The following is a 20,339-nucleotide window of genomic DNA, read 5'->3' as shown; positions in this document are numbered from 1 at the left end:
TCTTTGTTTGTGGGGCCCAAACAAACCAATCATTTCAGCCACAGTCGTGTGGCAGACCCTGTCACTGAAATGATTGGTTTGTAAAAGTGTGCATGTCCTATTTCCACAACATAAGGGTGGGTTCCATCTTGCACCTCTTTTTCTGCAATTATGTGCTTTTTGGGGCCTAGTTTTTCAAAGTGCCATCCTGTCTGCTGCTGCAGTGCCACTCCTAGATGAGCCACGTGTTTGTGCCGCACACTTGTGGCTTAGCATAGTTATCCAGCTACCTCAGTGCAACCTTTTGCCCTAAAAACAATATTGTGAGGTGTTCAGAATAGACTGGAAATGAGTGGAAATTAATGATATTGAGGTTAATAATAGCGTAGGAGCAAAAAAAAAATCTGCGATTTTAGCAGTTTTATGCTTTAAAAAAAAAATCAGAACACAAAACACGAAACACACAACATTAAAATGGTGGTGTTTAACACTGCCCGAGATACAGACCCTAAACGTGTTTCATGGAATACGAAAAGTGCCCGGTGCACATCCTTACTTTCAGGGTAAATTTCCTGTTTTATTTCTGTATTTTTCTTTTTAACAAGCTGCAGTTATGCTGAGTATACACACTATACAATGTGTGTACCCGGCTACATCACCTGTGGGGGGGAGGAGCCTGCATCGTCAAGTACATACACACTTGCATGGAGAGCTGAAGGTGGCCATGCTGCATTCTGCATCATCTTTACCCACACCATCAGTGACATAGTCACTACACACTAGATGATGTGCCCCATATGCCTGTCCAATCCGCTGGATTCTACGACATATCAACTAGTGTGACTGTATACCCAGTTCTCCCTGTCACTCTCCCTGATGGGAGTTTTGAAGGATGTTGTAACATATATTTTTTCCTACTTTAGAACATTAATTGGCTAGTACTGTACATAAAAAAAGAATAACATATATATCATTGGGTCAAGTTATCTTTTCTCTTCTTGTTAATGTAAAAGATTTGGGCTTGAGTTTAGGGATGTAGTCTCTAAGCAATTGCTTCCGAGACTGTAGCTGAACTGAGCTCCCCAGTAGTGTTGGAAGTACATATGTGGGCATTGTTTAATGTATGTAACAGTGGGTTTTTTTTTACTATTCATGTAGCTGTGGACTGATTGTGGGGTGGTTTCATCCTCAATCCTTGCCTCTTTCTATTGGCATTATTATAAATGAGGAGATGCCCATGAGAGGTCTAACCTGCACATGCATATATCTAAGGCTAGACATGTGTTGGCCCTGAAGGTGGAAAGGTGCATCGTCATTTATATCATTTTCCGAATACCTGTCTATTTGGGGTTGGTGTTATGTAAATAGTAAGGGATGGTATTTTTCTGTTTGCTGAAGAGCATCTTGCCTTTAAATTGGGTTAAACGACTTAGTAATTTCTATACTGGTGGGCCAGGTTCTTTACGGAGAACTTTGAGTGGTAGAAAAGGTTGGTAATCAAGCATCCAGCTTGCACAAGTCTGGGGTTTGCTCTCCCCTTCAATACACTTTGTAAGCTGATGTCACCCTACTGGAGTCACCTTTCAACCAAGTAGGCTTTGATAGTGTATTGGTACGTTATTGAATACCTTCCAATTAATTAAGGGAAGATTGGCCCTTGCAAGTTGTGGTGTTATTTTGGGCAGTATGGATGGTATAGTGTTAGTGTTACTACATCGCTGTACCATGTCATGGGTTCGAGTCTTACCCTAGCCCTAAGTGTGTGGAGCTTGTATTCTCTCTCTACAAGCAGGGGTTTCTTACAGACCAGGCCCACATAGATAGGCCCTAAATGTGCTCTGGCAACTTTGGGTAAACGGGCCAGATTCTGCAGTGGAAGCAAGAAAAACATTGGACACAAGTACCCAATTTTTTAATCTACCCACATTCATCTGGGACACAGGGCATGCACCCTGATGATTAAGGACATCAGATGCAGATCAGGTCTGAATGGAGATCCATATAGTTTGATAGACATTCCTTGGATGTGAAAGGAGACTTGATTTGGCATATTGGGGGCATTCTGGTGTCAGATTCTGCAGTTCCACTCACATCGGCAGCCAAATACATGGGGACATGCTGAGCAACCAGAGAGTTGCTCAGAAGTCTGATGGTGCAGCCAATGTTAGCTCAATGGTGTAAGTTTTCTCTAAGTAGCCCATCAACAAAAGTTGCTGCTGTTACTGCTTAGCATCCATATCATTCTGAATATACCAGACTTTCTAATCTAATTGTAAGAAATTCAGAAAACATCTCTCTTTTACCTCATCATTTGCACTGTTTATACAGATATGACATAGTGATCATTGGTGGATAATTATAGCCAAACATTGCATTAATACCTCCTTATATATAAAGACAGACCACGCAGACCATGCAAAGAAGAAAATACTGTTGTGGTGAAAAGAAATATGATCATGCTTTCTGTCTTTCACAAAGGTCAAGACCAGGAATGTCAGCACTGCTGTCTTCTCCAGATGCGCAGCAATGCTCTCAGCTCAGGATAGAGGGACAGGAAATGGAGCCGCTTTATGGGGGTTGAAATCAGGGCAATCGAGTGCCCCATTTCCCTCCATAATGAACCTGCCTGAGAGCTCACACTGAGGACAAGGTCACAGCTGCCACAAGTGCTTATAATGCACTGGTAGAATGATTCATTACTTCCTGTTTTCTTAGGCTAATTCTTATTGGCTGAAGCCAGGGCCAAAAGGTAAGGTGTGCTGATGCCATACCTATTGCCCATGGCAAGACATGCAATACACTATCTGTGTTAGAGGTGCTAGTGCTTCTTTCTGCCCAACTTCAAAGGCAATCACTCCCTGACCCTGGCCAGTGGCAGCTCTTGAGCTCCTTAAGAGCTGCCCATGTTCCAGCTGATCACCTTCAGCTTATCCCTAGAGCAAATGGAAAGGATGTGTGAGATGTTGGAGGAGACCAGGGGCATATAGAGTGCAAGGACACTTCCTGTAGCCCATGCCCATTATTCCAGGCACATAAGGCCATTGACAAACATCCATTCATTTTGAGATCCTGGGTGGTGATGGCTTTCCACACTAGCAACTTCAAGGAAGAACAGATCAGTTCCAGCAACTTGTCCCCCTGCACCCCTGTCTCACAGACATCTTGTTCCATAATATACTGCCACACACTAGGTCCCTGGTATATACTGTAGATGCACCTCAGGTCCCTGGTATCTAGCTGGTATATAGCTGGACTTTGGCAAAACAGTCTTCACACCCCTTGCCATGATTCCACACCCAATTTTGGCTACACCACACACCCTTATTAGATCACAAAACTATTTTGGCCTTTAGAGTAAATCACTGAATAATATGGACAAGGACTTCTAAAATAATTTAAAGATTCATGCCAGTCATGAGTTACATAAAGGGCTGGCTCATGGGCCATTACTTAGGAGCAGCTGAACTGGGGAGCCTGTCCATAGGGCAGTGGCATAACTATAGAGGGTGCAGGGGATGCAACTGCAATGGGGCCCGGCCGCTGGGGGGGCCCGAGGTCCCAGCAGGCAATCCCCTGCATCCTTCACCGCTCCCCCAAGTCGGCGCTTGTAGACTGTGACACAGCAGCTCTGCGCTGAAACCCACTGCCACTGATTCCGGCTAAGCTGCCAGCGCTGGTAAGCGGCAGACCCGGCGACCCTTCAAAGACCCGTCATCACTGCTTCAGGTCAGGACAGGTACACAGTACCAGCGATATAGAATTGGAAGAGAGGGGTGGGGGATTGTTAGGAGAAATAAAGCTACTGTATGTATGTCTTAAATCTTTAAAAGCCTTGCTCCCCCCCCCCCTCCCCCGAACTCCCTATCTCACTTATTTTCTTATTTTCTCTACCTACATGTCTCTACTTTCTTTTTAGCTCTCTATCCCTTCCCCCCTCTCCTCTTTCTCTCTCTAACTGCCTCTTTAATCCCCCATTCCCCTCTATCTCACCTCTCTCCTCTTTTTCTCTCCCTCTTACCCTCATCTCTCTTCTCACTCACTGAAACCCTCTTTCTTTTCTCTTACTCACGCTCACACCTCTTCCCCCCCCCAAGCCTACCCTCCTCTTTTTCTTTCACTACCCCTCCCCCTCTATTTCTTACTATCTCTCTCCTCTCTATTTTGCTCTCACCACTGCCCCCATTCTCTTTATCTCCTGCTATATCTTCCCACACTCACTCTCTTTCTCTTTCTGTCCCCCTGCTCTCTCCCTTTCCCCGTTCTCTTCTTTTTCAACCCCCTCTCTCACTCCCCATCCATCTCCCTGCAATAAATCACTCTTTCTCCCCCATATCTTTCTCCTCTCACACTTGCCCATCTCTTTCCTTCATCTCTTTCCCTACCTTGTGCTGTCTCTCTTTACCTGTTTCTCCCCCTTTCTCTCACTGACATCCCCTCTCTCTTCCTGACGCTCCCTGATACTCTCTCCATTTCTCTCTTTCTCCTTGTAGTAACAATGGTGGTGGTGGGGGGGGGCTTTCAAAATGTTGCTATGGGGCCCACAACTTTCTAGTTACGCCTCTGCCATAGGGGGCACAATGCATCCCAGGCAGTGCAGTGTTTTTGTTGCAGTTAACAGCCTTACTGCCTCTTGGAACAGATAGCCTAGGCAGCATAACTACAATACTATATTCCCTGATCCCATGATGTGCCTCTAGTTCTGAGTGGCACCTGGTGCCAGCAGCAATACAAATTATGCACCCTGCCCCCCTGCAGGATAGTGTGTGTTTTTCCTGCGGAGGACAAACATTGTATTTGTCATACCCCTGTGGAAGACAATTTGTTTCTTTTTACTGTGGACTTCAGGTTGTTTTTTTTCTTGAGGGGGCCAATGTGTGTGTGTGTGTGTGTGTGTTCTTTTTTCTGTGGAACCTAGTGCATGTGTTGGGGTTTTTATCACTGAGAGGGCCAATGTGTGTTCGCTGCGGGGCCACCAATGTGTGTTGTTTTTCTTTTTACAATGAAAAACATATTAACATGTATACAGTATATAGTTAGGGGCACTACAAAACAAATTGTACAGGGCACAAGTAGCAGCCTCCTATCTATCTTCCTGTTTTTCTATCCGATTACACACCCATTAATCAGATTATCCCAATCAGAGCATGGATATATAAAACAACATTCCCAACAATAATTAGCTATTTTTGTTTTAATTATGCCCATTTGAAACCCCTAGTTGGTTTGTTAGCATAATAGCTTTGCCTGGTAAAACAATAAACATATTAAAAATTCATTCAGGTTTAACAATGTAAATGGAAAAACCCAGCTATTTTCTCACAGCCAAACAATGGATAATTAAATCAGAATAGTATCACAATAAGGTCTAAAAATATTACTTGAAACTCCATCAAAATATATTGCGACATTCCTTATGTCCCAAAACAAATTAGTGATAATAAATAGTATTTGCGGAGTCAGTGTTTGGGTAATAGTGTTGTACATATACAGGGAGAAGAGCGCCGCTTCTTTACATACTCATAGCACTAACATATTAGAACAGGCCTAGTCGAGGGGCCCCAATGCCACTTAATTATTTATTAACGGTTTCCTATATAGCGCACACATATTCCGCAGCGCTTTACAGAGTATATTTGAACATACACATCAGTCCCTGCCCCAGTGAAGCTTACAATCTATATTTTTACCACATGTAGTCGCACACACATTCAATGTAGGGTTAACTTTTGATAGGAGCCAAATAACCTGTCAGTATATTTTGGAATGTGGGAGGAAACCGGAGTACTCGGAGGAAACCCACGCAAGTAGGGGAAGAATATACAAACTCTGCATAGTTAGGGCCATGGTGGGAATCTAACCCATGACCTCAGAGCTGTGAGGTAGTAATGCTAGTAATGCTAGTGCCCCTCAGCACTTGACACTAAGCTGAAGGGGGGACGGACTCTGTCCAGACCACTGCAGCTGTGTAGGCAGTAGTTAAATTTATCTGTGGGCACATTCACGGCCTCCCGGAACCTCGGGGCTGGTACAATTGCACCCCTAGCCCCTCTCTTACTTTGACTGTTCATCATGTAATGAAATGGCAGGGGGTAGAAGCAGTACTGTATATACAGTAACAATGAACATTATGGGGTATTTTGATTAAATGTTGATTTTGTAAATCTACAGAAATCGACACAAATTGACTTTCCATGTCACTGTCCAAATAGCTTGTTTACTATCATTATATTTTAACGTTGATTTTAAAATAAAATCAGATATGTGTTGATTTTGACTATAAACTGAAAGGGAGTGAGAAGAGAGGGGAATTCATGGAATTCAATTAAGAGAGAAAAAAGTGAGTGCTGTGAGTTTTGTCTTGTATATTTTCTGTATTATGTTGTCATTTTTAAGAATGTCATATTTTTGGTGTAATCTAATTTATTATTTTTGTATGTCAGGTTTCTTTGTGTGCACCTGTTAAGTTTGTTAGTTTAGTTTGTGTTTCAGATTTGTTATGGAGCATCACAATTAGTTTCCAACCAATAGAATGTATTTTAGAAGCTAAGATCATCTCTTTTTTGTCATTCTATTATTTGAGGGATTTCTGTGTGGGTTTTGTGTTCTTTTTGTGTTAGATTTTCAAACCAACTGAGTAAATCCATGGATTCTATTGTCATCTGTGAAAAAGTACCGATGTTTGGTTGATATTCTTTTTTTGTCAGGATTCGATTTCATAGTGTATTTTACATTTAGGTTTTGCCTTAAGTGAATTTTCAATGTACAAAGTCCATTGAAAATAAACGACAAAAAACCAAAATCTACAAGAAATCAACCTGATATCTTATGTTTATTGACACTTAAACATCAGATATCAGCCACAAATCCTCATTCTTTCATCTGAAGAACATAGCCAGAATCAAACAATTAATTCAAGATCTGCCAAAAGTCATACATGCATTTGCATCATCTCAATTAGATTACTGCAATGCCCTCTGCCTTGGTCTCCCAGCAAAAGAACTGCACCGATTAGAGCTGGTACAAAATACAGCTGCCAGGCTGTTAACCAACCAGCCCCATTCTAGCCACATATCCCCCATTCTCTACTCCCTCGACTGGCTTCCTATAAGATGGTAAATCATATTCAAGATTGATTTACTGAGATTCAAAGCCCTATACGACCAAGGCCCAAGGTACCTGAAGCAGTTTCTGATTTCATAATGTGATCTGTAGATGAAGGACTTTTAGCAGCACCTAGAATCTCCCCTAATTCATCTGAGGGTCGAGCTTTTAGCCATGCAGCGCCGACTCTATGCACAGTTCGACAGGCGTCCACTCTAGAATACTTCAAACACAGAATTAAGACTTTCCTGTTTATTCAAGCATTTCCGTAATTCCCTGAAGTATCTCCATGCGCTCTGTAGTTTATGAAAAAAAATTTTGTTCTTCATTTTTCCTGTACTGTATTAAGTTCATTCTATCTGTTAAGCGCCTTGAGTCCTATTGGAGAAAGAGCGCTATATAAATAAAATTATTTTCATTAATATTGTTATTTAGTAAATATATCCATTTGTGTCTTGTGGCTGGCTGCAAAAAAAAAAAAATAAGGGAAAAAATGTATGTGATTTCTTTTTTATAAATTTGCGAAAATCTCCCAAAAACTTTTTATTGTTGATACTATGGGGTTTTGTGCATATAATTTGGAGGGGGGGGAAAGGAATTTAATACATTTTGAAATAAAGTTGTAAAATAAAAATGTGGAAAAAGTGAAGCGCTGTGAATACTTTCTGGGAGCATTGTATGAGCATGTGGAGGATATGTTCTGCACATATACTCTATGAATGTATCCGGTAATAACAGACAGAACAGATTTCGTTGGGGGTTGGCAAAGGCATCTGTTTCTCCAAACAACCTATACCATAACAGTGCTTCTGTGTAAGCTACAATGATAGCAACTACATCCACATCTGAATAATGGCAAGTGTCATAGAGAGACCTTCTTACATTCTAAGTTCTTAGGCAGTAGAATTTTCTCATTTGTAGAAACATTATAAAAATTCATCCCTTTTGACCTTCCCATTGTAGCATTACCCCTCTTGTCACTTGTTGAAGGATATTGCATCTAAAAAATATAGAAACCCTTACTTTTCTTCTAGTTACCGACAAAAATATGCTATTCCTGTAATATGTTTTCGAACTAATTTTGTTTTGTTTTTTTATTGACAGTTCTTTCTTTTCGGAACACATAATATAATATACAAAAAGCAGCAAAAAGTTGATTGTGCAGACTGTTAAGGATAAACTACAAATGACAAAATACCATAATATTATGAGAATTGTGGTCATTGCTTTGTGGTTAGCTGTTTCTGTATAAATTACAAGTACCGACTTTCTTTGACACTAATTTTTAAACTGTATAAACTTTTCAAAATAAGGGTGTGTCCCTTTTAGACGTCTCATTCCTCCATGGAATGGTTTCTGCCTGGATTATTTCCTCTTCAGTCCATTCATAATTATCTATGTATATAATTCAAATCAATCCTAAGCTACATGGCAGGAGCCCTGTCTGACAATGGAAAAATGGCAGTCAATAACTAAAAGGAAAGTTATGTATTGTATTCTAGTAAAACCCAAACACTTGATTGTGCTTATTGGGATGTTGTAACTTTATTGAGAAGCAGTAATTTTTTAATGATAAAAAAAACAATTTTCAATCTATCCTACTACTGTCCTGTGATCGCAATATTTTGGTCCATGGTTAGAACCGAACATCTTCCAACTGTTCAACTTTGGTCGGGACAGTCCCCTTTATATGGGCTGTCCCACAGTAACTACACAACGTGGAGACAAAGGAATTGTGCCTGTGCTGGCTGTTCCAAATATTTGCACCAGACGTTTCTCAAAAAATATCTACAACAATTTATTAAACATATAAAACAAGTAAATACTTAAAAATCACACTTTGCATGCAAGTACCTAGACATTAAGTCCAAGGACTGGGGTTTTGTACCACTGGGATAGCAGTTGTGACACTGGGTGGCTGAGATATATAAAGGTGCTGACAAGGGTTATATTACCATCCTGGTCGGTCTGGAAGGTGTTTGTTTGTCCAGACAATGGAATCACAGTCCAGAGTGTGCCCTGTGATGGCAGGGGCTCAAACTCTCCACTTCGAGGTATTATGTCCTTTATGGAAACTGGAAGAATTAGGGATCAAACAGATATCCCAATGGATGGAACTCCAGATTTCTCCAGGGAGGACGTCTGTGAGTGGGAAGGTCTGTGTACTGCGGTTTCAAAGAAATATCATGGACCAATATTTGGATGGATCCCGTTAGGGAGGTGAGAGGTGTCAGTCGCCAAATCTCAGCAGCACAGGTGAGGGTATTTGGTCGCGTGAATTATTTGTTTTTATTATTTTAATTTTATATTTATTTTTATTAATTTATTTTTATATTTATTTTTATATTTATCTTATCTTTTACTCTCATTGCTACAGCACTAGTACTCTATCTATTTTCTTTATATCTACGGTACCCACCCACCACCCTTTCCTTAGCGCTTGTAAAAACCTCACAATTCTTCTGCCTATTAATATCAAGCTGCTTTCACCCTCCCTAGCGCAATTCCTTCCAAAAGGAATTCATTCCTTTTTTCTGCTTGATGGTGTATAACAAAATGCCCTCCAGCTATGTATAGCTGCAGAGCAAGCAAATTATAATTATTCTGAATACCAGATTTCTTACATGTCAATACAAATTAGATTATGTTAATATTATGAAAAGAATGATATACAGTATGCATGTGTTTATAATAAAACATATGCACTGTTGGGTATACAATTATTACTATCTCTTATGTTTCATACTAAGGGGGTGATTCAGGTTGGTTTGCAAAAGAAGTCAAAGTACATGACAGGTAGAAGCGCCGGCATCAGACTTAGCAGGCAGCCGGGTGCTGGACATGGGGGGCATTTAATTCAATTTAAGCATCAGCCACTGTTGAACGCCCGCGCCCGCCGCCCAACTCCGACTCCCGCTCTGAGTGACGCTACCCGACTCCAGCCCAGGTCACGGTGCCGAGGAACCTTGCGATTCCCTGCCTTCTCCTTGTCAAGTTGGGCAGGGGAGGTATTGAGTCATGATGTAGTTGAGCCAGCAGGTGGTTTTGGCTGGATGAGGTAATTCAGAGAGGTGCGGTGCAGGACACACTGCGGGAGCCGCCCGGGGCACAGTCAGGGAGGCCAAGCTGATAGGCACTGTCTGAGTGTAACTATGTCTAACAAAGGTGCATTCCACAGTAAATAAAGGGGGGCAATTGTCCAGGGCTAGAATAGTGGGCCACTATTATATGTGAGATAGAGAAGTGTCTCTGAGTGTTATTCATATGCTTAATTCTGTGAGTGCCACTGCCAGCTCTGTGTTAATAAAGTACATTGTTGACATTATGTGAAATGGCACTATTCTGGGCATAATGTGTAAGCAGTACTAGCCTGGACATTATGTGTAAGTGTAATTTTTGTGCGCATTATCTATAAGTGGCATTACTTTTTGTGTTGTGTGTAAGCTGCATTACTGTCTGCATTATGTGTAAGCTGCATCATGTGCAAGCAACATTATTGTGAGCATTATGTGTAAGCTGCATTCCTCTAGTCTAGGCATTGGAGTGTAGTCATTGCGGCGGCGAGGGGGGGTTTGTATGGTGAGCATAGCTTATTTTCGGCGAAGACAGCCATACTTGCCATCCAACCCCCCTCACCATATTCAATGTTTTGCCGGAATCTGATCCCCTTAAACGGCAAGTATCGCTGCATTTTGTGGCGAGCCCCGTTGTTTTGATTGGCACACTTTCCATTACCACCTCACTGAAAAGAACCAGCAAGGTGGAAATGACGAGTTAAGGGGAGGTAGTTGAATACTCTGATGGCGAGCTATCGGCACTGCTCACCATCATAGCTCGCCGTCAGGGGCATTGAATACACCCCATTATGTGTAAGCAACTGTACTGTGGGCATCATGTGTACTTCATTACTCTGGGCATTATGTGTAAGCGGTATGATTGTGGGCATTGTATATGAATAGCAAGATGTGGTACAGACTTTACTGGCTCAGCAGCTTCCTTAAATTCTTTGCAATCATAGTACTGCCAAATGGCAGGTCTCTCACTCAGCTGCCGGAACTCAGCTACATACTCAGCAATTGGTGCTCGGTGGCCCTGCACCAGGGCCATCTTTTCATATGGACTTAATGGCCACTTGCCCAGGGGCCCCAGGTGTATAAGGGCCCTAAGTTGATAGCTGAGGATACCCTTTTTCCAGTGATACCAGAATTTTGAAAATCGGCCCTGGGGAACTGGAGATATCCAACTTCAAAGCAGCAGTCCACATCCGACCTGTTAATTGCAATTCCCAGTAATATTTCTCAGGTTATCTCTAGCTTAGCATTTTACTGAGAGTATATTCCAAAAGCTGGGACTCTCCCCTTTCTGTCGACACTAGTGGCTTGTCTCTATCATGCCCAGAACCAGAGATATCAGCCTTCCAGCAGCAGGTCCCTGCTCCAGCTCCAAACGTCTAGTGTACAGTTTTATATTTTTGCCAATGGATTGCTCTGGCTCCTGATCTCTGATCCCCAAGTTCCCAGCACCTCCTGAAAGTTGGGACTCTAGGTTTTTATACTATTGAAGGCTAAGAAATCTATTTCCAGATAATGGTGATATCTGCAGTCAAACAAGCTGCCATCCACCGGAAAATGACGAATATTAAGCCCACTCCATTATCCAACCCTTCCCTGCATATAAAACACCCCCTACCACCCTGGAAGTCATTTACAAGGGACCCTTCATTCAGCTCAGTGCCCCCTTCCACACGTTAGTGTTCACCCTCCCACCACATGTGCAGTAAAGGAGTATTATTATTTATTTATTTTACGTTTTTTTTTACACTGATCTGATCCGTGCAGGCTACTGCCAAATACGCCTGGAAAATTAAGTGTATTTTTCAAGCCGTATCCCACTTGTTAAATATTACATACGACCGCTTAGTAAATTAGGAATCACCATTCCAATGAATACACAGTTTTATTTTTTAGCCAAGATTGCCAATGTAAAACACTTCTATGAGGGTAGAGTATGTTCACATTTGCCATGTTGAATTCAAAAGGCAGCTTGGGACTGACTAAGGAGTATGCATGGTGTCTAGTAGTTCAGCACCACATATTCAAAGCAGGCCAGCACTTTAATACCTGAAACCGGTTGGTCTTACTATGTGGCACATTAGGATAAGAAAAGCCATATAATAGAAATGTAAACCTCATTCAGCTCTCATTTGCCAGATAACAACAGTAAACTTTTATATATTTATAATGGGTGCAGTGTACGCAGTGCAGACGGGCCCCTGAGTGCATGGGAGCCCACACCACACATGCTGCACCTATTTCTTTAATATTCACCTATCCATAGTCCCCATCAGCTTACAGCAAGAGCAAAGATTATAACTGGGTAATAGCGGTGCAGCAATTTCCCAGGCTTTTTACAGTATGCGTATTAAAGTCTGGGCCCCTCAGACTCCGCAGAAATGCCAGCTAGAGAGGAGGCGCCCCTACGTGGGAGGCTGGACATGGGCCTCCTACGCTCAATAAATGTCCCTGCCAGTAAATTCACAAGAAAGGATTTGCTACTACCTGAATCAACAGTTACTAAGATATACAGTTTTCAGTAGATGCTCTTGGCTAGCAGTACAGGCTTTTACCATTCTGCAAGGAGTTTGTTCATCTAAAAATGTAAATATTGAATAAAGCTTTTTAATGAATTCATTTAAGTGAGATTGGGATCCTCCTTGCCTTATTTTAATCTCCCATAGAAAACCATTGACCATTGTTTGTGGTAGATATGGAACACCATTACAGTGAAGGTGCCCATACACGGTGTGATCATTGCATGCGTTTTGGTCTAGATTGCAGCGCATGCAAATCACATGCAATTTGCATGCAATACAATCAGGGGCGGGCTGGGCCGGGGGGCAGGATGCCATGTGCCCCCTGGGCCGCTCAATCATTTTGTGTGAGACTGTTTCTGAGGCTGCTGCTGCAGCCACGGCTGACCAGTCTCTGACTGGTCTTCAGAAACATGGCCGCCGGCCTCCTGCACTGAGGACGTCTAGTGCAGGAGGCCGCTACACACAGTAGGGCTGTGGACTCTCTGAGCAGTCAGTCCTCTGTGGCTGCCAGCAGCTGCTGCGCCTGTGTCACACTGAATTACAGGCAGCAGCACGGACAGCACAGAGGATCCCTCCCTGCTCTTAAGCACCCTGGTCAGCGTCACTGCAGGGACCGAAAAAGGGGCGTGGCTAACATCCGGAGGGGGGCAGAGCTACACGAATGTCTATTGGTATTGGAAAAAGAAGGAGAGGATAAGCTGCCAGCCTGAAGTGCCCTGAACTAGTTAAGTAAAATGTGAGTGTGGGCATACTGGTGTGGGCATATGTACAGACAGCGCTACTAGTGTCGGCAACTGGTGTGAGCAAATGTACAAGCAGTGCTACTAGTGTTGGCAACTGGTGTGGGCATATGTATAATCAGTGCTACTAGTGTCGGCAACTGGTGTGGGCATATGTACAAGCAGCGCTACTAGTGTCGGCAACTGGTGTGGGCATATGTACAAGCAGCGCTACTAGTGTCGGCAATTGGTGTGGGCATAGGTACAAGCAGCGCTACTAGTGTCGGCAACTGGTGTGGACATATGTACAGGCAGCGTTACTGGTGTCGGCAACTGGTGTGGGCATATGTACAGGCAGCGCTACTAGTGTCGGCAACTGGTGTGGGCATATGTATAATCAGCGCTACTAGTGTCGGCAACTGGTGTGGACATATGTACAGGCAGCGTTACTTGTGTCGGCAACTGGTGTGGGTGTTACGTATAAGCAGCGCTACTATTGTTGGCAACTGGTGTGGGAGTTACGTATAAGCAGCGCTACTCCTTTTGGCAACTGCTTTGGATGTTACGTACAGTATAAGCAGCGCTGCTACTGTCAGCAACTGGTGTGGTCATTATGTATAAGTTGTGATACTACTACTGTTGGCAACTGATGTGGACGTTATGTACAGTATAAGTTGCGCTGCTACTGTCGGTAACTGTGTGCGTTTTATATTTATATATATATATGCAGCGCTACTACTGTCGGTAACTCTGGGCATTACGTAGGCATATGCGGGTGTACTCGGGGCATTGCGTGGAGCATAATGTGTGTCGTAATATCATACGAGCATTATGGTGTGCGGCATTTTGTGTAAGGGCTATTACACTGTGTGGCATAATACATAATGGGCATTACTGTGTGTGGTATAATGTGTTATGGGCATTACGATGTTATTAGTACTTTTAAATGGCCACGCCTCTTCCCCATGAAGTATCGCTCCTACATTTTGACGCGCGCCTTCAACGCGCACTCTCCTATTTTTAGTGTGGTGGTGGGGCACACACCAATTTCCTTTCTGCCACAGGGTACCAAAATGGCTAGTTAGACCACTGGTTCTGGCATATCTAGCTGGGGGGAGCATCCTGTGGGGGTCCTAATATTATACAGGGGAGCAGCCTGTGGTGTCCTATTATTGTTTTTTTTTTATTAATTCATATACGAAAAACCTCTATTTAATGATGCGGTCGGTGCTCTGGACTTGCCCCCCAGGCTAAAAGTTGCCAGCCAGCCCCTGGATATGATCAAGACCTAGTTCAAAAAGTATGTGCAGCACATACTTTTTAAACTGTGCGATGGGATGTGTGTGGGAGCGCACGTCGCACCCGCAAAATGCACCGTGTATGGGAACCTTGAGATCACTATGCACCAATAACATTCTAATTGTTAATGATAAAGATACATTTCATATGGTCCAGACTCCAGACAAATGCTTTTGTATACAGTAAGTTAATCCTCAATGAAAATTGTTACAAAAAAAAAAATAGGACATATCTAATTTAGTAATAGTTTACATAATGACCATATCCCAAAAGAAGAAAAAACGTTGTACTGTATTTAATGGTAAAGCTACAGAAATACACATTAAATATTTTCTACCAGATGAAGTATGACATACAGTACTTGCACACATTTTTCCATAATGTAAACGCAACTGAATTAAAAAATAAAATAATGCAATACTTTATCTGTTAATAACACATCTTACCCTAATCTCCCAAAGGCATACATAGCCCTGAAAGCCTTAATGCCTGACATAATAACACCTTGTTAATTACATAAAAAGGTCATTTTAATCGTTCTCCACAAAATAGAATTCTCAACACACACACACACACACAAAAAAAAACACTAAATAAATAAATACATAAATAACCTATTTGACTTTGTAATACCATTTTGTGTTATGGTAACAAGAATCATCTAGACAGTGGAAAACAATAACCATCAGAAAGTGAAAAATGAAATCATTCTCTTACCCACAAACTCTTCCACCAACTCCTTTGAGCATGTAATATTGTATGGTTCGGCATGGCATGTAATGTTCTGATGAACAGTGATGTTACCCATATCCAATGTAATTACCTATTATAGGTATGTCCAGTTCAGTCATGCAAGAACTCGTTATGTGACTGAGTTTCAGTGGCAAAGTGAGAGCAGTTACTCTACATCATTAGTGCGCTTTTGTGGTGTCAAAGGAAACATGTTTAGCACACTTCCTGCATTTATACTCATGGAGAACAAGTCCCTTCTTATCTCAGGACACCACACAGTTCCTGAGACATGGAACAATTTCCTTCTCGTCATTTCCCTAGATGCACTGAATTGACTCTAAACAATGCACAATTCCATTGCCTTTTCAAATATGATTTGCTTACACTTACTTCCATCAGTACTAAACAACAAGCATCGCCCTCCTAAATCCCCAGTGACACATGACTATAAACAGGCAGCCTTTCTCTCTCACACTGAGTAGTGTACCTCTGTATTGTACTGACAGTGAGCATTATGACATGAAGAAATGCAATACGTGTGAAATTGTACAATGGGTATGTTGGCTAGCAATCACTTCATAAATAGCTTCCTAAGTTTATGTTTCCCAGAGAACTTTTCCCAGATAAATATACACACACACACACACACACACACACACACACACACACACACACACACAAACACCATAGTTGCCTACCCTCCTGCATTCTGCAGGAGACTCCATGAAATAGCATCAATCTCCCTCTCTCCCTCATTAGTCTAGCAATCTCCCTCATTTCACCTAGCCCACATCAGATTTTTGAGGAAAAAAGGGATGAGAGACAGATACATTTACATTGAATCAGTATCAGATATATATAAATTTCACATTGTGTTATATACAGTAAATGTCATATTTAGGAGTGGGGGGTGTCAGAGCAGAACTTAAATATGTTTACTGCACATTATGCGCATAATGATTCATGTGCAGGGTCCCTGGGCGAAAGGACTTGGTGACTTGCATAGCCTCCGAGCCATGTGCACAGAGCGATGCTGGCTTGGGGCGGCGGAGTCGGGTGGCACCCATGGGGAATGCCCAGTGTTTCATAGGCGTCCCCATGAAAATGCTGGGCAGTCCCATGGGCTGCAGGCAAGAAGAGGTGTGCCAGGGTGGGTGGCTGACGACACATAACGTCAGCCGCCCTTCCTGTCTTTGGCTAGAAGCCCTCAAATATAAGTCAGTCTCCACTGACTTATTCAATATTTGTGCACCCTGGAGAAATCATTCAATGGTCTGCAAGCACATGCGAGGTGATGTGTCTTCGTGACACATCCCCTGGCATGGTTGCTAGGGCAAACAGTGGCAGGAGTTATATTATATATATGAGCCATAATTCACAGGGGTGTGGTCTCACAGCACATCAGCTGACCGTCCATTTTGCCTTTCTATCTTCTGGTTTTTTACAGAATTGGCTGTGATGTCACTATACAGTATATAAGTAGTAGACCCCAGTACATATAGAAATCCCAGGAGGGAAACAAATGAAAGAGCAATTCCACAGAAGAAAAAAGATTAATCAAAATTCATAATTAACTATTTGCATTCTGATTAAGGTACAGGTTGAGTATCCCTTATCCGAAATGCTCGGGACCATGAGCATTTCTCATATGGGATTTTTCCGTTTTTTGGAATATTTTTTTTTTAACATACCTGGTTCCATGGCGGCCTTCAGGATCTTCTTCAGCGGTCGCAGGGGTGCATTGCGCGAGTTTGCAGGCATGCAATGCACCCCTGGGACCGCAGAAGAGGACCCTGAAGCCCGGTGTGGATGCCGGGGGACATGGCAAGTATCAAAAAAGGGGCGGGACAAAATATTCTGAAAAACCATGGTTTTTGTAATATTTTGGTTTTTGAATATTCAGATACGGAATACTCAACCTGTATAAACAATTGGCAACAATTCACAATGCCCTTGTTTTATGGATGCGTCCAGTTAAAGTGTTGCTGCATACAGCAGTGTTCTGTAGTGCACCAGAATGCTGCCTCGCAGAGGGGTAACTCTGGGAGGCAATGGAGTCCTTTAATGCGGGGCTCCTGTTCCCAAGGGTAACCTATCCTCCGCCGCAAATTTTTTTTTTTTTTCCATCAATACATTTTTATTAGAACAGGTTTTTCAAATGGGGTACAGAAAGAAAGAAGGGACAGTAAGGAGGGGGGGGGGGAGGGGGACAGCTGGCCAATATAAACAAACATAGTGAAAAAAAAAAAGACGAAGTTATATATAGCAGAAAACATATTGCTGTACATAGCGGTGGAAGGTGGCACACATTAATTACAGTGGTTACATGTCATTTATATTTCACGATTCATATATCAATAATTGTGATGGGATAGGCCCCTATATACCTAAATATCTGCGCACACATATATATATATACAAGCATACATGGAGGCGATCCTGTCATTGCTGGGCTTCCGGGGTTTCGTTCAAGCCGAATTGAGGCAGAGCGCTGTTGGAGGTGGATGGGAAGAATTTAGAGCCTTCCCCCTCAGTCACGTATATGTGCCAGGGGAGCCAACGGACATAAGGGGAAGAAGATACAGCTGAGAATGGGATATAGTTGGTTTCCATGAGGAAATGGTGATTTGTTTTGAGAATAACTTGCAGGAAGGGTGGTGGATCAGGTTGCTTCCAGTGCTGGGCCAGGTTCGCCCAGGCAGCGATGAGTATGTGGCCTAAAACATATCTTTTCTCGGGCGGGACCTCTTGGGGGTATATATGAAACAAGGCTGTGGATGGGTCAGGTGTAATGGGGGAGTCAAGAACGGTAGAAATCAAGTTGAAAACTTCAGACTAGTAAGTCAAGACTTTGGGGCAGGACCAAAAGATGTGGTAGATATTACCAATGTTACCACACAGTCTCCAGCATTGGTTGGAGCAGGAAGGCCAGAAGGTGTGCAAACGGTCTGGGGTCATGTAAAGTCTGTTGGTGAGCTTAATGTGCATCTCCGTGTGATTGAGGCAACGGGACATATTGTATGAGGATAGGAAGATCTGGCGCCATTGTATCGGGGTGAATGTCCTGCCTAGATCTGCTTCCCATTTCAGATGAGAGGTCGTCTTGGAAAAAACAGTGGGGGTGATCAATATATTATACCAAAAGGAGATATCACCCTTGGAGGTTGTCAAGAAGGGTCTAGAGAGTACTATCTGGGATGTAGCCTCCGGGGGGGAGTACGTAGCAAAATGGGTTTTCCACCAATGTGTAATTTGCAGGTATTGGAGATATGCAGATGGTGGGAGTGAGAATTGCTGTCGAAGGGTAGCAAAGGGGAGCATATGATGGACATCAAGCAAATCTCCTAAAGAGTTTATACCTTGGGCCTTACCCTCCGCCGCAAATTTGAATCAGTAAACTAAAAGCCATTGATTTCACTTCAGTGGCTGACTCCTTCTCCTAGCAGGACCATAGACGTCACACTTTATTTTAAATTTAATATACATAACATACATACATACATACATGCATACATATATTTATACATAGGTGTGGGGGAACCAATATTGTTCTTGCCTCCGGGCAACTAGGGTGAACTTATGCCACTGCCACTTCATACTTATCGCATGAAGGCTTACATTGAAGTGAATGCATAGAGGTAGCGTACGCATAGCAAATACCCCGCTATGCTGCGACTCGTGTATTAAAGGAGACACCTATATTTTTTTTATGTTTTTATTTTAATCCTTTATGACCTATTACATGTTTCCTGTGTATCCCAGTAAAGACTTTGATAAATTAGACAAATGAGATACTAAGTAACCCCCCAAAAAAGATGATTTGGTTATTTAGTCTTTTTTTTTTTTTTTTTGTACATAAAGCATTACAAAAACGACAATTAATTATTTTGGCTTAAGGCTGGCTTGAGAAAAATCATGGATACCCAAATGGTTCCTTGAACTGAAAAAGTTTGGGAACCACCGCCATCCCTTTTATGGGTCACTACTGTTTGGCATCATTTGAATAATGGGCACTGAAAGTGAATTGGTGCTCTTCAGTGTCTACTCCCTTTTCCCATGTAGCCATGCCCCTATATTCTATACTATTTCATTGGTCCTGTTTTGTATATGTTGACACCTAAGATTATGTGTGTAGGCGGCACTACTGTGGGCATTATGTGTGTAAGCAGCACTACTGGGGGGCATTATGTGTGTATGCGGCACTACTGGGGACTTTTATATGTGTATCTATTATTTACATTTCATATCTGGCTCAAATAATTGAGTGTTCATGGAAAGGAAACAGGTACATACAGTATTAGATTTGTCTAAGCGTATATACTGTATAAATATGCTAATAAACAAAACATAAGCCCAAATCCCGGACACTCAAGCTACCTAAAGGACTCTCTGGTCAAATGTAACACCACTAGTATAATGACATACAGTACAATACCACAAAAGAAACCAATGAGTCCCTGGGCTCTCCGTTACAATGAAGCTTTCTTTTTCTTCAGTGTTTTCTTTCAAGATGTAGATACTCAAAAGGAAAAAGAAAATATGCAATAGTGTAACACTGTAACACTTAGGAAAAATAAGTAAATCACCAGAGGTTGATATAACCCATCTTGAAGTGATAGGTCTACATGTGGTGTAGACAAGTTCGCTTACTGGGAGACGTGTGTTTCACCACCGATTTCACTTTCCATTTCCTCCCATAATCCAAATAATTCAGTACAGCAATATAGAATAAAAGCAATGAAAATACTGTAACACCGTTACACTAGTTTTAATACACTAATAAAGAACACATAAAAACAATATGAGCAGCATGTAAAAGAGCGATGTCTCACCATAATATTTGGTCCACAAAGAAAGCAGACCAAATGAGCATGAAGACCGGTTTCGCTATCCGTATCTTTTTCAAGGCATAAACA

General features: G+C 42.2%; 1 protein-coding gene across 1 annotated transcript in view; it reads right to left on the bottom strand.

The window, feature by feature from the left end:
- The window catches only part of MYCT1 (MYC target 1), a 33,893-nt gene extending 18,268 nt beyond the window's left edge, over window positions 1–15,625 (bottom strand). Inside the window, exon 1 of the mRNA XM_083176203.1 lies at window positions 15,409–15,625. Within this exon, the coding sequence (XP_083032329.1) occupies window positions 15,409–15,499 (91 nt within the window). The 5' untranslated portion in view covers window positions 15,500–15,625. The remainder of the gene's footprint in view (window positions 1–15,408) is intronic.
- Between the last annotated feature and the right edge of the window lie 4,714 nt (window positions 15,626–20,339).

This window comes from Crinia signifera, chromosome 3 (genome assembly GCF_055691185.1).
Source record: "Crinia signifera chromosome 3, ASM5569118v1, whole genome shotgun sequence".
NCBI classification, from domain to species: Eukaryota; Metazoa; Chordata; class Amphibia; order Anura; family Myobatrachidae; genus Crinia; species Crinia signifera.
Note: the sequence above shows the minus strand (reverse complement) of the source record. Positions and strands in the feature narration are given on the sequence as shown.